Here is a 22079-nt window from a genome sequence, read left to right as displayed (position 1 = left end):
TCTCAGATTACAACCAGGCCTCACCTTGTTTACTGGTGAAGGCTATTAAGGCATCCGGTCTGAAGGAATACCTGCAGACATCACTCAGGGCTCAAAATGGGAACTGCCCACTGTGTTTTTCTGGATTAAAAAAACATAGTCATTAAATCAGTATTTTTTATTTACTTTTCATATTGTCATATTACACCAAAATAAGATTATTAATCACAACGCTCTGTGTCATAAAGATGCAAATAACTACATTTTTCGTCTTTTTTTTTTTTTTTTTACTGCTACTAACTATCTGATACTGGATTCTACTTTTAATAAAAAACAAAATACTACAACTGTAATATTTTCCCTTTAGAAAATTGTTAATTTTATTTTGGTAGGTTTTATTTATTTAAGAAGATTGGAAAATATTCCACCACTGTAAACAAACAACCACCATGTTTCCTACCTCCTTAATACTTTCACATTTTTATTTATTTATTTTTTTTGATTTTATATTTAATTGTATGTTTTTATTTTGAAAATATTGACCGGATGCGGGGGGCTGTATTTAATGAATCCACCTTGACGGTGACTCCCTCATTTATAATCAGACGGTAGCAGCTGAGTGAGGCAGGCGGCGCTGTTCAGTCCCACCCTCCGAGCAGCACCTGAACGCCTCATCGTCCCCTTCCTTTAGCGTCGAACCTTTTTTACTGTTGTTCTAACGCTGTTCTCCTGTTGTTCTAACGCTGTTCTACTGTTGTTCTAACGGTGTTCTACTGTTGTTCTAACGCTGTTCTCCTGGTGGCTCCATGTCACGACGTTCCAACAACATCCGGAGCAGCGCGAGGCTTTTATTTTCTTAATAAAACACAATAAATCCGATAGATTTGGTTTTTCTAATGAGACTCTACTGGTCCGACATCCTTCCTGTGGCCTCCCTCACACACACACACACACACACACACACACACACACCACACACACACACACACACACACACACACACAGCGACAGCCTGACTCCTCAGCATCAGCATCACGTCGCTTCGGTTTCGTGTTCGATGTTCGCTTCGACCGGGCGGGTTCGGTTCGTTTCTCTGTTTGCGACGCGGCTTTTGTTTGTTTGTTTGTTTGTTTGTTTGTTTGTTGTGTTTCTTACCTGAATGTTGTTTTCCGTCCGGACGACAGAGAGCCGAGCAGGATCCACTCCCTCTGCTCCATCTCCACAGCATCAGCACCACACACACACACACACACACACACACACACACACACACACACACACACACACACACACACACACACACACACACACACACACACACACACACACACACACACACACACTTCCTCTGTATCTCCATGTTGAAGCTGCAGCTCCACACCGCCCCCTGCTGGTCCGGAGTCCGTATCAAAAATAAAATGAGCATGTAGTTAAAGTATCAGCAGTAAAAGTACCATGTAGTTGAAGTATCAAAAGTAACAATACCATCTAGTAGAACTACCATGTAGTTGAAGTATCAGCAGTAAAAGTACCATGTAGTTGAAGTATCAGCAGTAAAAGTACTATGTAGTTGAAGTATCAAAAGTAACAATACCATCTAGTAGAACTACCAGGTGGTTTAAGTATCAGTAGTAAAAGTACCATGTAGGTAAAGTATCAGCAGTAAAACTACCATGTATTTAAGGTATCAGTAGTAAAAAGTATCATGTAGTTGAAGTAATAGTAGTAAAAGTACCATGTAGTTGAAGTATCAGTAGTAAAAGTATCATGTAGTTGAAGTATCAGCAGTAAAAGTATCATGTAGTTGAAGTATCAGCAGTAAAAGTATCATGTAGTTGAAGTATCAGTAGTAAAAGTACCATGTAGTTGAAGTATCAGCAGTAAAAGTATCATGTAGTTGAAGTATCAGTAGTAAAAGTATCATGTAGTTGAAGTATCAGCAGTAAAAGTATCATGTAGTTGAAGTATCAGCAGTAAAAGTATCATGTAGTTGAAGTATCAGTAGTAAAAGTACCATGTAGTTGAAGTATCAGCAGTAAAAGTATCATGTAGTTGAAGTATCAGTAGTAAAAGTACCATGTGGTTGAAGTATCAGCAGTAAAAGTATCATGTAGTTGAAGTATCAGCAGTAAAAGTATCATGTGGTTGAAGTATCAGCAGTGAAAGTATCATGTAGTTGAAGTATCAGCAGTAAAAGTATCATGTAGTTGAAGTATCAGCAGTAAAAGTACCATGTAGTTGAAGTATCAGCAGTAAAAGTATCATGTAGTTGAAGTATCAGCAGTAAAAGTATCATGTAGTTGAAGTATCAGTAGTAAAAGTACCATGTAGTTGAAGTATCAGTAGTAAAAGTACCATGTAGTTGAAGTATCAGTAGTAAAAGTATCATGTAGTTGAAGTATCAGTAGTAAAAGTATCATGTAGTTGAAGTATCAGTAGTAAAAGTATCATCAGATCATTAAACCTGAGTCACTGAAGCTTCAGCAGCATTTTACTGGTGAAGCTGCTCCAGCCACTTTAAACACAGTCAGTTAGTTCAGTCCAGTGGTTTCCAACATGGAGGTCGGGGCCTCTAAAGGGACCCCAGATAAATCTAAGGGGTCGCTGATCAATGGGAGAGGACAGGAAGTGGATGGGCGGAGCATTAGGAGCCACATTGAGGGAAAAAAATTGAAATTATGAGATAAAGTCGTAATTTTACAAGAAAGTCATATTTCAAGAAACAAGTTGTAATTTTTTACTTGAAATATTACGACATTTTCTCGTAAAATTACAAAATTTTTCTTGTAATATTACAACTTTTTTTCTTGAAATATGACTTCTCAAAATATTACAAATCTTTATTGAAATACGACTTTTTTCCACAAAATATTATGATTTTATCGTAAAATTGTGACTGAATTCTCATAAAATTACAACTTTTTTTCCCCCCAAAATATTCTGACTTTTTCTTGTCATTGTTTTTCATGTTCCGAGAACAGAGAGAAATATATCATAAAAATAAATATAAAAACTGGAAAAACTTCCCACAGATTAAACATCAGTGTAAATACTCTTTATGTGAAAAATACTAATTTCATTTGTGTCTCTACAGAGAGCTACAGGACAGAAATATAAAAATATAACACTGGACATGACTCAGATTACGACCTGATCGACACATTGCACTGAACAAACATCAGACTGACACATAACTGGCACTAGGAGACGATACTGCGTGTAAAACTGTGTATAAATGATAGTATCAGCTTCCCTTCATATATATTTGTACATAAGTGTCTATACGGAGCTGAACGTCGGGTTCGCAAAGTTCCCGTTGGTCTGAGCTTCAGGGTCGTCGTTCTCAGCGAAGTCTTCAGGGTCGAGATCGGCCTCGAACATCCGCTGCAACAAGGCGTCCACCGTCCGATACCCTGACAGGACACACCCACAGAATCAGCAACTCCACCCGGACTGATAATCAATACTGTGCTCTTCATTTCTTCTATTCAATTCTATATAAACAAATCACTTTATCTCATTATTGTTATTTCACAAAACCAATATATCTGATTAAAACAAACGTTTCTCATTAAAACATAATAATTTCATATATTTTAATAATTATTATAACAAGAAACTTCCATATAATATTTAAACAAGAAATAATGTCACATGACTAATAAAGATATAACATGATGATGTAGCTGTATGTTAAATTGTTTCTTTATATAACGACTGTAAATACAGTTTATCAGTCATGTTATTGATCTGCTCCAGGCTACAGTGTCTACTGAGACAAGGTTCCTGTTATTACAACATAGAAACTTATCACATTATAATGAAATAATGATAATTAGATTGTAGATTTTCTACAGATCCCAAGAATGCACCCTTTCAAAATAAAAGCATGCACTTGTTACAAACGTTCCCTCTCATTCTCTGATTCTTTAAAATCATCTCGTCTTTTCTCCACGCGAGTTACGTCCCTCGGGCTCTGAGAGTTTCTTACTTTTCGAAGCGATTTTAAACATCAGGCTGGGTTTGTTTGCTGCTGGTGATTGGCCGGTTCCCAGGTCGTTGTCAATGGTTTCCATAGCATTCACCAGGTTATCCTGCATCTTCTCCCTGGTTTACAAAAAACAGCACGGACAGTTATTACACAGCATGTTTTATAATGTTGCCTTCCAGACGACACTCAGGGCAAAACAACATCAAATAACTAAGTGAACGTGAGTCACAAAAACTGAATCAGAATTATTTTTTCTCATTATTTTGAAGCTAAATTTTAAAGTTAAATTTGCTAATTATCATTTAGTCCACATCTATATACTTTAAACTAATGATTCTCAACCTGGACAAGAGCTGAAAACTTAAACATTTCAGTTTTTCTTCAAATCTCTGCTTTGTTTTTGTGAATTATTGGAAAAAAAAAAAAAAAAAAAAAAAATATATATATATATATATATATATATATATATATATATATACTGTATTAAACACAAGGTAAAAACGAGGGTTTAGAAGCAGGTTTTTTGGTTTAAGGGTCACAAAACAGAAACGTTGGGAGCCATTGTTTTAAAAATGTGAAATGTCCAATTTATTGTCAGACTCTGAAAAATATGCTGTAAACAAATGAAGTACTTTAAAGTACTTTGAAGTACTTTAAAGTGTTTTAGTCACTTAGATTAGATAGTCAGCTTTTGGTTTCAGTTTATTTCTATTAAAATAATCCATCTGAATTAAAGTTTAGGAAGTTTTGTTTTATGGTCAAAAGTATTAATTTAACAGTTTTGTAAAGGTGTGTTCCAGTTAATGTTTGAATGTTGAATGTTTGGTTGTCATGGTAACGTACTGCTCCACAGCCAGCTCCAGTTCCTCGATCTTCTTCTCCAGAGACGTCTGCAGGTCGCTCTTATCCACCGAGTACTCCACGAAGAACGCCTCGAGGACGAACGCCACGAAGATACTGAGGGACGACAGCGGGGAGACGTGATTACAACAGACCGAGAGACACAACGCACACGGACATGATGTGACAGACGGCGAAGGCGACACCCTCTGCAGGTGGTTTAGTTGTGGCTATATTACACACAGACACCACAACTTGAGCACCATTTATTTTTTGCCTATATTTTTCTTCACATTTTGTTAAATTGGCACCATTAAACAGATACCGAATTAGCTATTAGCACTTCCTGTTTGCAGTGAACCCATACATGTACAATCAACCCTCACTGGTTTACTGTGACACTCAGGAAAACTTACGAAACTTCTACGATAAGACAAGATCTATTTGTTTTACTGCAGAGTACAAACTGCTGTGTAACACTTCTCATGAGATCATTACTCATCAATAGTAATCAATCAATACTCATTAAAGAAACTGCAGAATCTGCTCAAGATAAAGCTCCAACACTGTTTCCCTCAGGAGCAACGACTCGTCTCATTATCTGTCCATGGAGGATCATGTAGATACAAACAGAAGATAATTTAAATCATTTCATGCCAGAATATTTAAGTTGTGAATTTAGCATGAAGTTGTTACACTGAACGATTAATATAACTATTAACGATGTAGTGTGATTATAGATCAGCTCTAGCTTCTATATTAATACTGTGAAAGTATCAAAGCCTCAGTCCACAGAGAAATGCACACAGCCTGTATTCAGAAACTGAGCCTTAAAACCAGCCGTCAGGACTTCTGGAACTTTGTGATGTCACAACAAAGCAGTCACCAAGCCCCGCCCACCTGGACCCAACATCCAAACCTTGCAGGATTTGGTTTCTCTGAGTGTTTTTACCTGAAATCTGCTTTATTTTTATTGGATCACTCAGAAAACAGTCAGCCAATCAAAAGCGAGGCTCAGAGCCTCCTCTCTTCTGATTGGCTCACCGACCTGTTGTTACTACAGCTCCAGAGAGAAGCCTGAGAGAGGAGATGTAAAACTACACTGAGATGGTTTTTATATCTTCTGATGGATCAACACTGGAAACATGGAGCTTTAAAAGTTTCTACAGTCCAACAATTAAAAACATGTTGCTTTATGATGAAAGATAAACCAGGATGGAGGATTATTATGAAGCAGCAGAAAAACAGACAAACTGTAGCTGTTTAACTCACATTAGTCCACAGACTGATTATAATAAAGATGAGATGTTTATGTTTTAGTAACACTTGTGATGTCATTCATGGGATAAGCAAGTGTGAGGAGAAAGGGGCAGTGATTCGCATCAGTCTTACTTGATGATGACGATGACGACCAAGATGTGGAAGATGATGAAGAAGATCCTGGCGGACACGTGGGTGACGGCGGCGAAGCCGCTGCTGAGCAGTGAAGTCACGTTAAGGAATCAGAGTTCAACACAAATCTGAATCAACTGGATCAAAGAAATGACTCTCAAACATCACGAGAGGAAGAATCTGTGAGGAAGACCAGCAGGAGGATTTCATCGTGAGTATAGAGCTTTAGATTTTAAGTATGAGGCATTCAAGTAAAAAAGGATATCGTGCCACTGGTTGACCACGGTGAGCTCCACCAGCAGGATGAATGAGGACACCACGTTGTTGAAGTTGTTCTTGCAGTAGTTGAGTTTAGCGAAGTCGGTTCCCTGCAGCAGAGGGTTCCCACAGTACGCCCCCGCCGGGTTACCAGAGTCCTTCTCATAAAACTTCACCTTCCCTTTGAACAGCTCCATCCCCACCATGGCAAAGACGTAGTACACCACCTGTGGAGGAGGAGGAGGAGGAAGAGGAGGAGGAGGAGGAGGAGGAGGAGGAGGAGGAGGAGGAGGTCCAGTCAGGGTCAGGACACTGGGATGCTAACTCTTTTAGCCACATTAGCAGCAGACGTTCATGTTCCCCTCAGGATAAACTTTGGTGATCCTCTGACTTTTCCTCTAGCGCCACCATCAGGTCACCAGTCCTTCAAAACTAACCAGACTCCCATCAGCCTCAGCTGTTCTTAGCTAAACAGCTAATTATAGCAGGCTTACATGCTAAACTAGGATGGTGGACACATTAAACGTTATTTCTGCTAAACATCGGCCTGTTAGCATTATGTGAGCATGTTAGCATACTAAAGTTAGCATTCAGCTCACAGTACGACTGTATCTAAGAACAGCCTGTCTCTGTACGTCGTTCATGTTTTAAGTGCGACGGCGGCGAACGGCGGCATGCCCGTTAGCAGCGTGTCCTGAGCGGTGTGGAAGTCCGGGCAACTGTATGCTAATGAGGCAGCCAATCAGAATGTAGAAGTGCTCTGCTCTGGAGAACACCTGAGAACACAACGGTGTAAACTTTTGTTCCCATCAACCTTTTGTTCCCAAGCACAAACTGCAGATGGCGGGTTTCTCCGGCCTTTACCACATGTTGCTGTTTGTTTACAGGGATTTAAATAAACAGGAGGGAAACGCTAACTAGTGCCAAACACGCACAACAGCATGCTATGGCTAACACACTTGCTAGCTGTCTATTTCATCTACATCAGCACGCCCACGAACTTCAGCAGCATCACTGACCGGGCAGCCAAAGAGACCTTTCTCGCTCTCGTCTGGACGACTTACAATTTTTCTAAGTGAAAAATATATAAAATATAATATCTCAACAGGAAAATCTGCAACTTACGATGATGAGCTGCCCGAATGTGAGGATGGCTGGTCCGATTCTGATCAGGGTGTTGATGATTGTACGAAACCTAAGAGAGGAAACAGTCCTCATCGTTACTACAGCAACACATTCAGCCATAAAACACAACTGCGGACCAATCAGGACAGATGAGGAAGTGACGTCACATCATGATCTCATCTCTACACAAAGGAGCCCGTCCCAGGTGTCCAGCCAGTGCTATGGTTACCTGCAGGTTAATATAGACACCTTGAGCCAATCAGCCAATCAGAGACAAGTATTTTTTGATGACTGAATCAGTGAAACGTGCAGTCGTGGATCGAACCTTTTGATGCTGTCCACCACCCGGATCAGTCTGAGGACTCGCAGGATGAAGACGATGTCCAGGATCTGGCGGCTGGTGTAACCGCCCGCTACAACAGGACGGGTTCATCAACACAGATACGTCAGTAAACTGGAGCAATTTCATTTTTTAAAACAATTTACAATTAAAAAATGTCCAGTGTCAAGTCCTCAAATGTGATGTTTTGTAGTTTTGATATTCAGTTTCTACCGATCAGAGGAAACATTTTCAACAGATAAATCACTTGACTCATTATAAAAATTGTTTCCAATTAATTTACTTAATTTAGTCTCTCTCTCTCTCTCTCTCTCTCTCTCTCTCTCTCTCTCTCTCTCTCTCTCTCTCTCTCTCTCTCTCTCTTCTCTCTCTCTCTCTCTCAAACCATCAGCACTCACATGATTTCACGGCAGAGTTGACGATCGTGGCGATGAGGGCAGAGATAACGATGAAGGTGTCGAACCTGGAAACAAAATAGTTAAAAAAGAAAAAAAAAAAAACTTAGAAAACGAACGTTTGGAGTTGAACTTATAAAAACTTCTCTTCAGCAGCGACGAGGCTGAAAGCAAAACCAGCGTTAGCTTAAACGTATCATGGATGTATCAACAGAGCTGGATGCTGACAATCTGCCCCGGTGGCCACTTGCGGTACTGCAACTAAAAAAACTCCCCCACAGCCTAAAAATCATTTCCCCCATTGACCTCCATTTTAAAAGAGACAGGATACGTCCAACTACAAAAAAATGGTTTTATACGTGTAAAACTTTCTGTTTTCACTTTAGTGACGGGGAGAAATCTTTGAGTCCAGTGTCCAGTTCTTATAATACGTCCATGAAACATGCCAACACACTGCTGGATACATATCTGAAGTCACTGCAGCTGCACTGCTCACCAGCAGGGGGCGCACAACTGTAAAAAAAAAAAAAAAAAAAAAGGCTAAATTGCCAATGAAAACATCTAAACAGCTGCAGCAAACAAGTTTCATACGACGCAGTTTAATACACTCAGGTAAACATGTACAATCTAATGTAAATACATCTGTTCTGTCATAAACGTTTATGATGCCAATAATGTTCAGTTTTTTTTAAACATCATCATAAAGGTGTTAAATCATTACATGTTGTAGCGCTGAGGTCATCGTCATATTCAGAGGTGTTTCTAATATTCTGACGCCTCATGTAAACATAGAGGATGTCGACTGCAACACCACCTTAAATCATGACCTCAATAATCAACAGATCATTGTTTTCCATCAACGTCAACAAAACACTGAACATTAATGACGCTGTATAAGATAACGGTTACGGCAGAGCTGCTGCATTAGATTGTACAGATGATCCTAATAAAATAAAATAAAATAAATATTTAAAAAGTGTAAAAGGTCTGAAAGAAAAAACTGAAACTGAAAAAAAACCAAAATACAAAGATGAGTGAGTTTATTCCTTAATGCCGGCGTTTGTATTTTATTTGTTTTTTTAATTACAGTTTTTGTTTCTCTTTTTTTCCCCTTATGTTTTGAATGGTACGGAAGCCCTGAAGGCAGGTGAAAAAACATTGTTTTAAGGATTTGTTGTTGTAATACTCATTTCAGCCACAAGAGGCTGAAGTGCATCACCTCAGTGTAAATGCGACTAAAAGCAGGTGAAGCTGAAATGAGTATTACAAAAAAATGATTTTACATGCCTTCAGGGCTTCCGTAGAAAAATCTTTTGTTTGTGGCTTTTTTTTAAAACGATGTTTACATTTTTTTCTTTCAGACTTTATGGCCTCAAGCTAAACTCCATAATTCAGAAACATTTTTACTACCTGATGATAAAAAACAAACAACAATAAACAATAATAAACAATAATAAACAATAATAAACACAACTGCTGCCTCAAGCGGGTCCAAGCGCTGCAGATAAACGAAGCAGCAGATCACGTCACAGAAGCTGAAACACGTGTCACATACCTCATGCTTATAATCTGGGACGAAGATAAGCTGCGTGAAATGAATGTGACACAGCTCATTGATTATAGATTTGTAAAGTGCAAATGTTTTCATTGTGAGCTTCATCAGCTCTTTTCATACTGAACCACAAAACATCGAAAAATACATCATTACTATTATTATTATTATTATCATTATTATTATTTTGCACTAAATTCTGCACATTTTCTTCAATAATAATAATCACATTTCTATCTATCAGGAGGTGGAGCTTCAGACACGTTTCAGGTGTGCAACACTTAATTAGTTAATTTGAATATGAACATTTTCCCACGAGCATCATGGGATATCTGAGATGAGGTCACAGTTTTGGCTTCAGAAGCTGCAGACGCTCCTTCAGCGCTTCGTTTCATCCACACGAAAACCACTTGAACTTTGACTCCAGCTCCCTGTAGACGATCGGCAGAAACACCCAGAATCCTTTGCTCATTTGGGATAAAGGTTCAGTTAAATTCAAAAAATGAACCAACAGTAAACGTGACACGAGGCGAGGACGCCGTCGGCCCCGTTCCTCACCAGTTCCAGAAGCTGTGTCTGGAGAAGAACGCCCGCGGCTCGAACACGTAGAGCTTCAGCAGGATCTCCAGCAGGTAGAGCGCCAGGAACACCCACTCCGAGTTCGCGATCATCGGGTTCTCCTCGTCCAGACCGATGAAGATGGCGTTCACCAGGATGATGATGTCATACATGATCACAAAGGCCCTGAAAGCAAAAACACACACACACACACACACACACACACAGCAGCGTTATAACCTCCGTCAGCTGACGTCGTTCCTGCAGGTCACATCTGGTCACATCTGGTCACATCTGGTCCGGTCTTACCGGTGCTGGACCATCCGGCAGAGCAGGCGGCTCGGGGCCGACAGGTAGAAGGCGGGGCATACACTGTGAAATGGGTGTGGTCTGGACTTGAGTGTGATCACCTCGATGTTCAGGAGGTCGGCCAGCTGCACGAACGCCACTTTACCTGTGGATTAACCAACACACACAAAACATTACATCAAATAAATAATAAATAAAAATATAAAAGAAGCTTTCGGGTCATTTATATAATTTATACAATCATATTATATATGTAGTTTCCACCACTGCATTAAATCCATGGTGTACAGAAATGATATGTGATTATAGTTATAGTCTTTGTGTCGTTTCTGCTGCGACCACTAGGGGGCAGCGTATCAGGATTCAGACTGACTGGACTCTGAGATGAGACTGAACTGAACCGACAGTGCTGAGTTTTTTATGGTGCGTTCAGGTGCTTCTTCTCAGCTCATCAAGTCAGATTTTACATCATTTACCAGCAGGAAGTGTCTCTCAGACAGGCGGGCAATCCCAATGATACACAGAGTCGTAAACAGGGACAGTTGCATGGCAACAATATGGTCTAATTTCCTACTGGGGACATTACTCATCATGTCCCTGTCACTTTTATCGTTTGTCTGATGCAGAGTTTATATTCTACATCGACACATGACGGTGTTTTATAGGCTGATCCCAGTGTTTCTACTATTTTATTCAATGATTTCCTAAAAGGTGGTGGGGGCCCTCATTATTATTATTGAATTACTATCCCTGATGCACTCATTAATTAACTAATCAGCATTTTACAAAGTGTTGCTAATTTAAAGCTCCATATTTTTTCTTCTGTGTTTTATTTGAAGTGTTGATCCATCAAAAGATATAATTGTGCAGTGTAGTTTTACATCTCCTCTCTCAGGCTTCTCTCTGCAGCTCTAGTAACAACAGGTCAGTGAGCCAATCAGAAGAGAGGAGGCTCTGAGTCTCTCTTCTGATTGGCTCACTGTTTTTCTGAGTGATCCAATAAAAATAAAGCAGATTTCAGGTAAAAACACTCAGAGAAACCAAATCCTGCAAGGTTTGGATGGTGGGTCCAGGTGGGCGGGGCTTGGTGACTGCTTTGTTGTGACATCACAAAGTCACAGAAGTCCTGACGGCTGGTTTTAAGGCTCAGTTTCTGAATACAGGCTGTGTGCATTTCTCTGTGGACTGAGGCTTTGATACTTTCACAGTATTAATATAGAAGCTAGAGCTGATCTATAATCACACTACACATGGACACACACCTTTAGACTATCTACAAACTATAGATACTAGTCAAGTTAAAGTAAAATGTTCCCTTCTGAAATGTAGGTTAACAGTGAACGTGTCCCTGTATGCTGTGTGTGTGTGTGTGTGTGTGTGTGTGTGTGCGTGTGTGTGTGTGTGTGTGTGTGTGTGTGTGTCATATATATGGGTAAGTGTCACTGTGTGTAACACCCTCCATGTGCAACGATGATGAACAACATCTGGCTTGATGTGATATCAGCTCCTCTGGTCAGTTGTTCTCAGCTCTGAGCTGCAGACGATGACGAGGCAGTTTGACTTCCTCCATGTGGGAGATGAGAGTTCAGATAGCGACGCAGCAGAGCTCAGAGGTGTCGGCGGCCGTGATGCTGCAGAACCCAGTGTGTGTGTGTGTGTGTGTGTGTGTGTGTGTGTGTGTGTGTGTGTGTGAGACCCACCGATGGACCCCTGGTTATTGTCGTCACAGACGCTCCACAGCAGCTCTCTGTGGGCGTTGCTGATGTCGGGCTGGACCAGCCGGACCACCTGGTTCCAGTTGGCCTGGGTCACCACCGGCCCCCCCCCCTCCTCCCTCTGCTCCTGCAGGACGGCGAACGCTCGCACCATCTTGTGCCTTTTGGCCCTGACCAGCTGCCGTACCTCCTCCTGTCGGACAAGGACGTGTTCATTCAGTGATTAAGAAAACAGAACTCCGTTTGATTTCGTGATCAGCTGATGAAACGTTTCATCCTTTAATTCGCCTGAAAAAAAACAGACTCACAATCACATATTTACGAGCCTGAAATAAAGTGTGTGTTCTTCTTTCTTTCTTTGTATCTTATTATGAAAATTTGTAGAAAATCAAAACTTTTTTCATTTTCTTTTTAACAACTAACAACTAAAGTCTGAGGAAAGATAATTAATGATTTACATGGTGCATCTTCACACACAAACACCTGGGACACACCTGAAGACTGGACAGGCCGGTCTTCTGTTTTCACTGATTCAGTTTGTTTTAACTGAACTCCTCGTGACAACGACCTCGACAACGTTGTGACACATTTTACTTTTATCACAAAGACTGCAGCTGCTGTGATTTGGATTTTGCACGTGGCAGCTCAGGTCTGAATCTGAAGCCTTCAGATTAAAATCTCATCATGTCACACTACATGACTTTCTCTGTCAACACCAGCTGATCCAGTCGGACCGGAACCGACCCGGTCCAACCTGCTTCCTGGTTTCTGGGCCTCTGGGAAAACATGTTTTCAGCCGACTTGTACAAACCGTCGCACCTTCAGGTATTTCTTGTAGTTGTTGTAGACGACGGCCAAGAAGACGGACATGAAGATGTAGGTGTTGATGAGGATGTAGATGATGAAGAAGATGGCGAACACGAAGCTGGCGTTGTACGCCGGCATCCTGCAGACGAGAAGCAGAGAACAGCTGTGAGGCGGCCTCATTAACAGACACAGAAACATATAAAAACGCTGTGCAGAGGCCACTTCCTTCTTCTTTTCTCTGCTGCAGAGAAAAGAAGAAGGAAGAACGCTGCAGAAAAGTCCATGTGGCTTTAAAGCTAATTTATAATATAAAAGATACAGAGTTATTAAACTGGAATTTTTAAGAATTAAATTCACATGAAATTTAAATAAAACTGTAGCTGCAGGCGACAAACAGGATCCAGTGTCACAGACGGTCCAGACAGAAAACTGGATTCTTCACATTTGTTTGTCATTACAATTTACCACATTAATGTTTTTTTGTTTGTTTTGTTTTTCATCAATTCATTTTCTAAATTTAGATGCTGCGTTAGTAAAATACTCAAATACAAAGATTCAAGAACCTTTTTTGTCTGATAACCAACTTCCTTGTTTATATTAAGATATTATTTTATTTTTAAAAACAAAACAAAAGGAAATGCATGATTACACATGATTATACCAGAATCATGTTTCAGTGATGGCGAACGTCCCTGAGTTCACTTCAGCACTGGATTTTAATTTAGTTTCACTCTTTTGATGAAGATGTTCACGATCGTTTCATTTGATGTATAAGCCCAGAATCAGTCGTTTGCCTCGGGGGAGACATTATTTCTCTCGTCTTTCACATCAATCTTTAGTTTTTGTCGTTGTACGAAAAATAAAAAAACATTTCGTCATGTCGTTGTTTTCTTTGTGAAAAACAAGTTGCTGATGAACATCTGCAGCGACACAGCTGCAGCGACACATCTGCAGCGACACAGCTGCAGCGACACCTCTGCAGCGACACATCTGCAGCGACACAGCTGCAGCGACACAGCTGCAGCGACACATCTGCAGCGACACATCTGCAGCGACACATCTGCAGCGACACAGCTGCAGCGACACATCTGCAGCGACACATCTGCAGCGACACATCTGCAGCGACACAGCTGCAGCGCGAGCTTCAAACAGATTCAACTGGTTTGTCAGAGCTGCAGGAGTCTTACATGACGTCGGGGCTGTTGGCCGTGGTGACGAGGACGTACAGGTCGAAGACGATCTCCAGGTAGTTGGTGAAGTACGGAGCTCCGTCTATGGTCTTCAGGCCTCTGCAGAGAAAACACACACTTCACACTCAGCTACACACACACACACCTCGATCAGGCTTTTTCATGCATCGGTTTTCAAACTAAAACTCAAAATAACTTGAATTTGTCCATCACATGTTTTAACACTTGAATGTCTGAAAACAAAATGGTTCCAGGTTTTTAAGATTTAAAATGATCAATAATAATCGATTATAAAATGACTGGAGGGACGGCGGCTGTCTCACCGTTTGCCGAGCAGCTTCAGCGCCATGAGGGAGAAGATGAGGACGCTGAACATGAAGAGCAGGAAGACGTAGAAGATCTGAGGCAGAGCGTTCCGGATGCTCCTGAACGCTCTGCGGAGCTGAACACAAACAAACAAACAAACAAACCAACAAACAAACAAACAAACCAACCAACCAACAAACAAACAAACAAACAAACAAACGACAGAGTTTAGGAATCATCATCGTTCTCCTTCCACACAGACACAAACTAATGATGCGTTCAGGCGCCGGCGGCTCATTTAGCAGCAGGAAGTTTAGCCTCAGATCATGATCCAGAGATTACAACATGTGTGACGTGTGAGTCAGTCAGTAATAAGACACCTGGACATGTGATGAGACACCTGAACACACACCTGAACACTCACCTGAACACTCACCTGAACACTCACCTGAACACTCACCTGAACACACACCTGAACACACACCTGAACACACACCTGAACACTCACCTGAACACACACCTGAACACACACCTGAACACACACCTGAACACTCACCTGAACACTCACCTGAACACTCACCTGAACACACACCTGAACACACACCTGAACACACACCTGAACACTCACCTGAACACACACCTGAACACACACCTGAACACACACCTGAACACTCACCTGAACACTCACCTGAACACACACCTGAACACACACCTGAACACTCACCTGAACACTCACCTGAACACTCACCTGAACACTCACCTGAACACTCACCTGAACACACACCTGAACACACACCTGAACACACACCTGAACACACACCTGAACACACACCTGAACACACACCTGAACACACACCTGAACACACACCTGCTCGTGTCACTGAATCCTACCTTTATGAGAAAAATACTGACGTGCAAATTAAACTGGATTTGGAGGCAAAGAGTAAAAATAGGGATTTTTTTTCTCTTTAAATATGATTTTTAGCAACATAAAGTGACATTAAATCAGAGTTTGTTTAATTATATATATTGATAAAATATAATTATTAATGATCGTTATACGTCAGAGCATCTCACACTCACTATTTATTCGCAGTGGATCAAGAAAACAAACAAAAGCCTCCGAGTCACAAACACAAAATATAACTGTGACATTTTTAGAATAAAGTGTCAAAAGTTTAAAATCTGTTTAATTAGTAAATAATGAAGATTTATGTCTCGTTTTTTTCACCATTTGACAAACAGGCCGGATCATCATAATACGTCTCTTTTCAGCCCAGTATCTATAGATTTCTCCACTCGACACCTGCGAGTGTGGGCGTCCAAACAGGTGAGACACGTGGTGCTGTTACCTGCCGTCCCTCCGTGACGTTGACCAATAGGAGCGGGCGCAGGACTCTGGACCAGCGGAGGGCGTAGTAGTTTGTGGCTTTGAGCGCTCCGTAGATGATCATGTCGGCCAGAGTGAGCTGGAACAAACAGAGGAACAAAAGGAGTCATCCACTGCACACACACTTTGTTTTCACGTTCAACAAAGAAGATTTCATTCAACTGCTTTTAAAATCGCCTTCTTCGACTCTAATCCTTCCTCTGAACGCTGAGTTTTTCTGCCATCCTCCTGGTTTCTGTAGCCGCCGCCGCCGCCGCCTCCTGGCCGACACGCAACACATCGCATTGTGTAACTTGTGGCGGGATGATGATGTAATGAATGTTTGAATGTTCAGTTTAGTTTGTAAATTTAAAATGAACAATAAACAAAGTATTGTTCCCATGACAACCGAGTACTCGCGGGTACTTCGCCTGATAACAGCACCTCAGCCGAGGAACAGAGCCCTGCAGTGAAGTTTTTATTTTGATTTTACATCAAATTAAAACAACTATTCCCCCAAATGTTACAACACAACAGCTGATAAACAATAATCCTGACGACAGATGAAATATGATTTCATGTGATTTAATGTATTTGATGAAGTGGCTGCGAGCCTCCGAGTCACTGAGTCACCAGGAAGACTTTCTGCTGTAAAGGCGCTGACGAGGCAACTTCTCCGGCTAAAGGTTGTTTCACAACAACAGGCAGAAAGTCTCCTCAGCACATTCTGACTCTGCAGATCTCAGACAGGAACTCTGCTCAGCACACAGCAACGACTTCAGCTTTCACACCAAAAAACCAGGAACATGTGCGACTCACCAACCGTCACCAGGATGTAACCTCAGCCCCAGGTCTATACACTCTAATGCAAACATGTTCGTAGTGATCCTCCCCTCTGTAGGTCTCCAGTCCAATCTAATCATATCATCTACTCTATACAGGTTACCTGTGGTGTGAATACTTTAGAAAAAACTTCAGAAAAAATTAAGTCAATTAGCTCATTAATTGTTTTATGTTTGCATGCTACATATCTGGTATAAGTTTGATCCCGTTAGCTTAAAGTGTTACAGCAGTTTCTGGGAAATCAGTTTTCTCTAATTATCATACAAATGTAAAAAGAAAGTTCTCTAAAATGAAACCAGATAATATACTCCACATGAAGTACCTGTCCTGTAAGTATGAAGTTTCTATGATGTATTGCACTACAGAGTCAAAGTGTCAAAGAGTCAAAAAGTTAAAGAGTCAGAGAGTTAAAGAGTCAAAGAGTCAAAGAGTCAGAGGGTCAAAGAGTCAAAGAGTCAGAGAGTCAAAGAGTTAAAGAGTCAAAGAGTCAGAGAGTCAAAGAGTTAAAGAGTCGAAGAGTCAGAGAGTCAAAGAGTTAAAGGGTCAAAGGGTCAAAGAGTCAGAGGGTCAAAGGGTCAAAGAGTTAAAGAGGCAAAGAGTCAGAGTCAAATAGTCAGAGAGTCAAAGAGTTAAAGAGTCGAAGAGTCAGAGAGTCAAAGAGTTAAAGGGTCAAAGGGTCAAAGAGTTAAAGAGTCAAAGAGTCAGAGAGTCAAAGAGTTAAAGAGTCAAAGAGTCAGAGAGTCAAAGAGTCAAAGAGTTAAAGAGTCAAAGAGTCAAAGAGTCTGGTTTTAGTTTGGGCTCAGTGCAGCGAGTTGCCACTAGGACGAATCGTCAGTATGAACACATTTACTTTTTTCAGTTTCCCCTTTACAAATCAGACTGATGATGCAGATAAGCCCCTCCTACCATGAGGATGACGATGATGCAGATGTTTTTGGGGTCTTTCCAGAACTTGTCTCGAGGGATCACCTTGGCGTAGTGAACCAGTCGAATGGTGAAGACCAGGAGACACAGCAGCTCCACCAGCATGGTGGCCTGAAACACAACAGAGACATCTGAGACATCAGGAGCGTCTCACACAGACACGTCCACAAACTGTTTTATAATCCATTCAGCCTTTTTACACGAGCTCTTCACTGCTGCTACCTGGTTTGACTTGGAAACAAACTGCTACAGGTGAAACAAAGAACTCCTATAAACATCAGCAGATTGTATTTATTGTTTTCTTCCAGTGAACTGCACATAAATAAGAAATTACGTCGTGTGAAACCAGGCGGCCATTTTACCCATATCGGCAGAGGGAAGACGGCCGGCTCCTCGAAGATGGCCAGAGACAGATCGACCAGGATGAAGAAGTAGAGGAGGACCTTCAGGAACCAGCGGTTGTAAAGCAGATACAGTCTGGACGGACACACACACACACACACACACACACACACACACACACACACACAAGAGTTTTAGTCACTTTAGTCGCACAACGTCAACAAATCTCATGTGCAGAGCTGAAACAACAGCGCATTGGTCCGTCTCTCAAAACTCTTCCCTCCTCTGTCTGTGGCTCTCAGCTCATCGGTTCCTACTGAGGATGAGAATCTTTAAAAGAATCAGCTGCTCGTTGTAGTTTTTAAATCAAACAAACAGGAGGAAACATATCAAGCATTTATTGGGGACTATTTTCAGCAGCGGATTTATCCACATCTGGTGCTGCAGTGAGTATTTAGATGATGCTTTTCTGTTTCACAGTCTGTTTACTCGTCAGTAGGATATTGCTGATTTGACTCTGCACATGTGATTAGTTCACAAAAAGAAAAATATCCCAGATTTATCTTTTCAGAAAAATCAAAAGTCATGAAGTTGAGCCGTTACTGCGTCAGTCTAAGATGTTGTGTCGTAGTGAAACATGTTGATCTACAGTCGCTTTACAGATGAAAAGATGTTCAAATCATAAGATGAGAAAATAAACATATATAAAAATATGATATAATAATAAACATATATATTATATAAATATAATAAATAAAATGTGTGAACATGTGACCGTCTCACCTCACGGCCTGCGGCGACGTGTCAAAGAATATGTTTCTGTTGTACTGAGCGTCGGACACATAGATCGCAGCCAGGTCAAAATCCTGAAACAGACAAGACTCTCATTTACAGGATGAAGCTGTTGCTGGGTGAGAATACTAAAAGCAATATGCAAATACTAAATGTAAAGTATCTGAATAGTTCTCCGACAACTGACCTATTCCATTATAGCTATTCTTATCCCCTCAATGTCAGAAACATCCAGGTGGGAAACTACATTGTCTGCATGCTTGTTTTCTTCTGGCACAGTATACTCGCGCTTCCACGGCCCAAATCTGGCCCATATACGACATGATTGTAAGATGCCATACTCCGCATCTGGACCAATTCTGGCACACACAGAAAATCTTACAGCTGTCACACAACTCCAGAGTATAACAGCCAGAATTTGCCCAGATGTAGACGTATATATGGGCCAGACTCGGGCAGATGTTGGGCCATGGTCTGTGGGAACTGTGATGAGCATTTTTCTACAATTTCTCAACTTTTCATTTACTGGAAAAACCTACAGATTGATGCACAATGAAAAGAATTATGAGTTGCAGCCATATTGGATTGCATGACACTGTGAAGGTGTACTTAATAAAGTGGATTAAACAGATTTTAACTCGTGTGAAAACTCAAATGAAAGATAAAAGTGGAAATTTCTGTCTCATTAATTGTAGCAAAATGAAACATCTGACTCAACATCTGCTCAGGTCCTTGGCCCGAGTCTGACCCATATATATTTCCACATCTGGGCAGATTCTGGCTGTTATACTCTGGTGTTGTCTGACAGCTGCAAGATTTTCTGTGTGTGCGCCACAATTTGACCAGATGTGGAAGTAGGGCATCTGACAGTCATACCCTGTATGGGCCAGATTCGGGCCGTGGAACCGGGAGTATACTGTGCCAGAAGCAAACAAGCATCTGTGTCTGTGTGGAACTATTTTTCAACAATTTCTCAACTTTTCATTAGCTTGAAGAACCCACAGGTTGATGCAGTTGTACTTAATAAAGTGGCCACTGAGTGGAGTAAATAGATTTTAACTTTAGCTGGCTCACTCAGCAAACTAACAAAAACAAACGTACCCAAAGGCTCCCAGATGAAACTTGAAAAAATTGTTTTCATGTTAGAAAAAGTGAAGAAGAAGAAGTTGCCCGACAGTCTGCAATGGACTTCAAAACAACAATATTCACAACCTTTTATGAAAAATGCTTTTGATTTGATTCTTTTGATCTGTGGAACCTTACGAACTAAAGGAAAATAAATAATTGAGGAATAGATAGACAGTAGGGCTTCTCAACTGCTTTAAAAAGGTAGGGAGTCGTCATTTTATCAGCCTTCACCATAATTTATTACAGTAAAACAGTAACCATGGTCAAAATACATTAAAACCGGGATTGTCCCCCTTTTTTATTCCATGATGATGATATATTAATGAGATATTAATCACCAAACCGTAAATGTCCCTCGTTTTCAGTCCAGAAATATGGCCGCCTTATTTTTAAATAGTGGAAATTTGTGTTTTAATCATCCACTTGTGTTAAAATGAATCATTTAGTCTGTTAAAAAAGTTATAAAAATAAAGTCAGACTCCATCTTTAGCTCCAAACTGTCACATTTGAGAAGCTGCAGCCTGATGATGTTTTTTCTTTTTTTACAGGAGACCTGACTGAACTGGTTTATCAGTGTGAAGCTGGAAGTTGCTGCTCAGTAACTCTCGGTTTAACTGCTTTATGGGGACAAGGGTCCATCAGTTTACTGCCGTCATGTGAAGAAACAGGAACAAGCTGCAGAGACGTGTCACACAAACACATGAAAACAGAGACGTGTGTCAGAGCAGAAGCATCAGCTGTGTGTGCAGCCGCTCTCTCTCACCTCTTTGCTTTTTGCAGGATTCCCTCCGTTAGGAATTTCCTTTCCTTTTCCTGCAGACTCATCAGGAATGTTTTCGCTCTTCTCCGGCTCCGACATCTCTCAACAAAAACAACAAAAAAAACTCCAACGCAGCTCTTCCCAAAACTTCTCCAAAGAGTTACCAAAACTTTTTCAACGCCACTTGAAGAGTTTCCAAACTTTGTGTCGGAGGAAGCTGTGAGGAAACAGTTTGTGTCTCTGAAGGAAAAACAGAAAGTCCAGACTTGTTTTTATTCACAGTTTCTGCTGTAAACGTCAGCACGGAGCGTAATTCCCGGAGGATCCACATCAGATGTTTTCCTCTCCACGGCGCGTTAACGGGGACAGTTTCAGCTCCATCGCTGCTTCAGTCTGACTCTGAACTAGTCCGGACCGCTGTTTGTCCTTCTCTAATAAACCAGGACTCATGCTGCCTTCAGGGACCAGCGGAAATATAGAGGGGGGAAAAAAGACACACTGACGTGGTAACAGGCTTGTGACCCTAAAAAAATAAAAGTCCTGCAGAAGTGAAGTTAAGTAATATTTCACCAGAGGAAGCAAAGGAAATAGATTTTTCTTCTTTTTAATCGTCTAGTAATTTCTAAGATTTACTTTGGGATTTAAACAGTGAGATACAAAATTGTTATTATTTAATTTGCTGATAATTTTCTCAATTAACTGATTAATAGATAAATCTATTAATTGATTTTTAAATGAAATAAAATCACACTCACAGTTTTGTATGCCCAATGATCCAAAACATAAAAATATTCAATTCACTGTCAATATAACAAAGACAAACAGAAAGTCGACATATTTGAGAAGAACCATTACAGACTATTTGTTGCGGCTCTCTCTATATAAAATATTTTTCTTTTTTACTGTTCTTCATTAGGCAACTTTATCTTTTCTACTTATTTAATTATTCACATTTTGTTTAGTTTTATTTTGGTTGTTTCTTTAACTTTTTTTATTTTTTAAATGTCAGTTCTATTTATTTCTCCTTTTTGCTTCCCTGTCTGACTGAGTGAAAACGTGAGGGTCGTTTGTTGTCAGTCAGTTCGCTTTCCATTTTCGCACTTCAATAGGAGACAGTGAAGGCAGCACGAAGATGTCATGTGACTCAGCAGCAGGACAGCGGAA

At 40.7% G+C, this 22079-nt stretch overlaps 2 protein-coding genes across 2 annotated transcripts in view; both read right to left on the bottom strand.

Moving 5' to 3' along the window:
- The window catches only part of ttbk1a (tau tubulin kinase 1a), a 53118-nt gene extending 51879 nt beyond the window's left edge, over positions 1 to 1239 (bottom strand). Inside the window, exon 1 of the mRNA XM_056369087.1 lies at positions 1135 to 1239. The gene's annotated coding sequence lies outside the window, so the exon portion shown is untranslated. The remainder of the gene's footprint in view (positions 1 to 1134) is intronic.
- Positions 1240 to 3012: 1773 nt separating this feature from the next.
- On the bottom strand, positions 3013 to 21359 carry tpcn3 (two pore segment channel 3). The gene is made up of 19 exons (XM_056371861.1): positions 20919 to 21359; positions 19019 to 19101; positions 18256 to 18370; positions 17876 to 18004; positions 16110 to 16226; positions 14775 to 14893; positions 14449 to 14550; positions 13274 to 13400; positions 12440 to 12647; positions 10740 to 10884; positions 10431 to 10616; positions 8324 to 8388; positions 7911 to 7998; positions 7586 to 7655; positions 6468 to 6687; positions 6203 to 6293; positions 4814 to 4927; positions 3971 to 4086; positions 3013 to 3392 (listed from the first exon to the last, which is right to left on the bottom strand). Exons 1-19 carry the CDS (start codon positions 21012 to 21014, stop codon positions 3259 to 3261), a joined length of 2325 nt encoding a protein of 774 aa, XP_056227836.1. The 5' UTR covers positions 21015 to 21359; the 3' UTR covers positions 3013 to 3258.
- Positions 21360 to 22079: the final 720 nt, after the last annotated feature.

This window comes from Seriola aureovittata, chromosome 3 (genome assembly GCF_021018895.1).
Source record: "Seriola aureovittata isolate HTS-2021-v1 ecotype China chromosome 3, ASM2101889v1, whole genome shotgun sequence".
In the NCBI taxonomy this organism is placed as follows: domain Eukaryota; kingdom Metazoa; phylum Chordata; class Actinopteri; order Carangiformes; family Carangidae; genus Seriola; species Seriola aureovittata.
The sequence above is the reverse complement of the archived record's forward strand: the minus strand, read 5'-3'. Positions and strand labels throughout refer to the sequence as shown.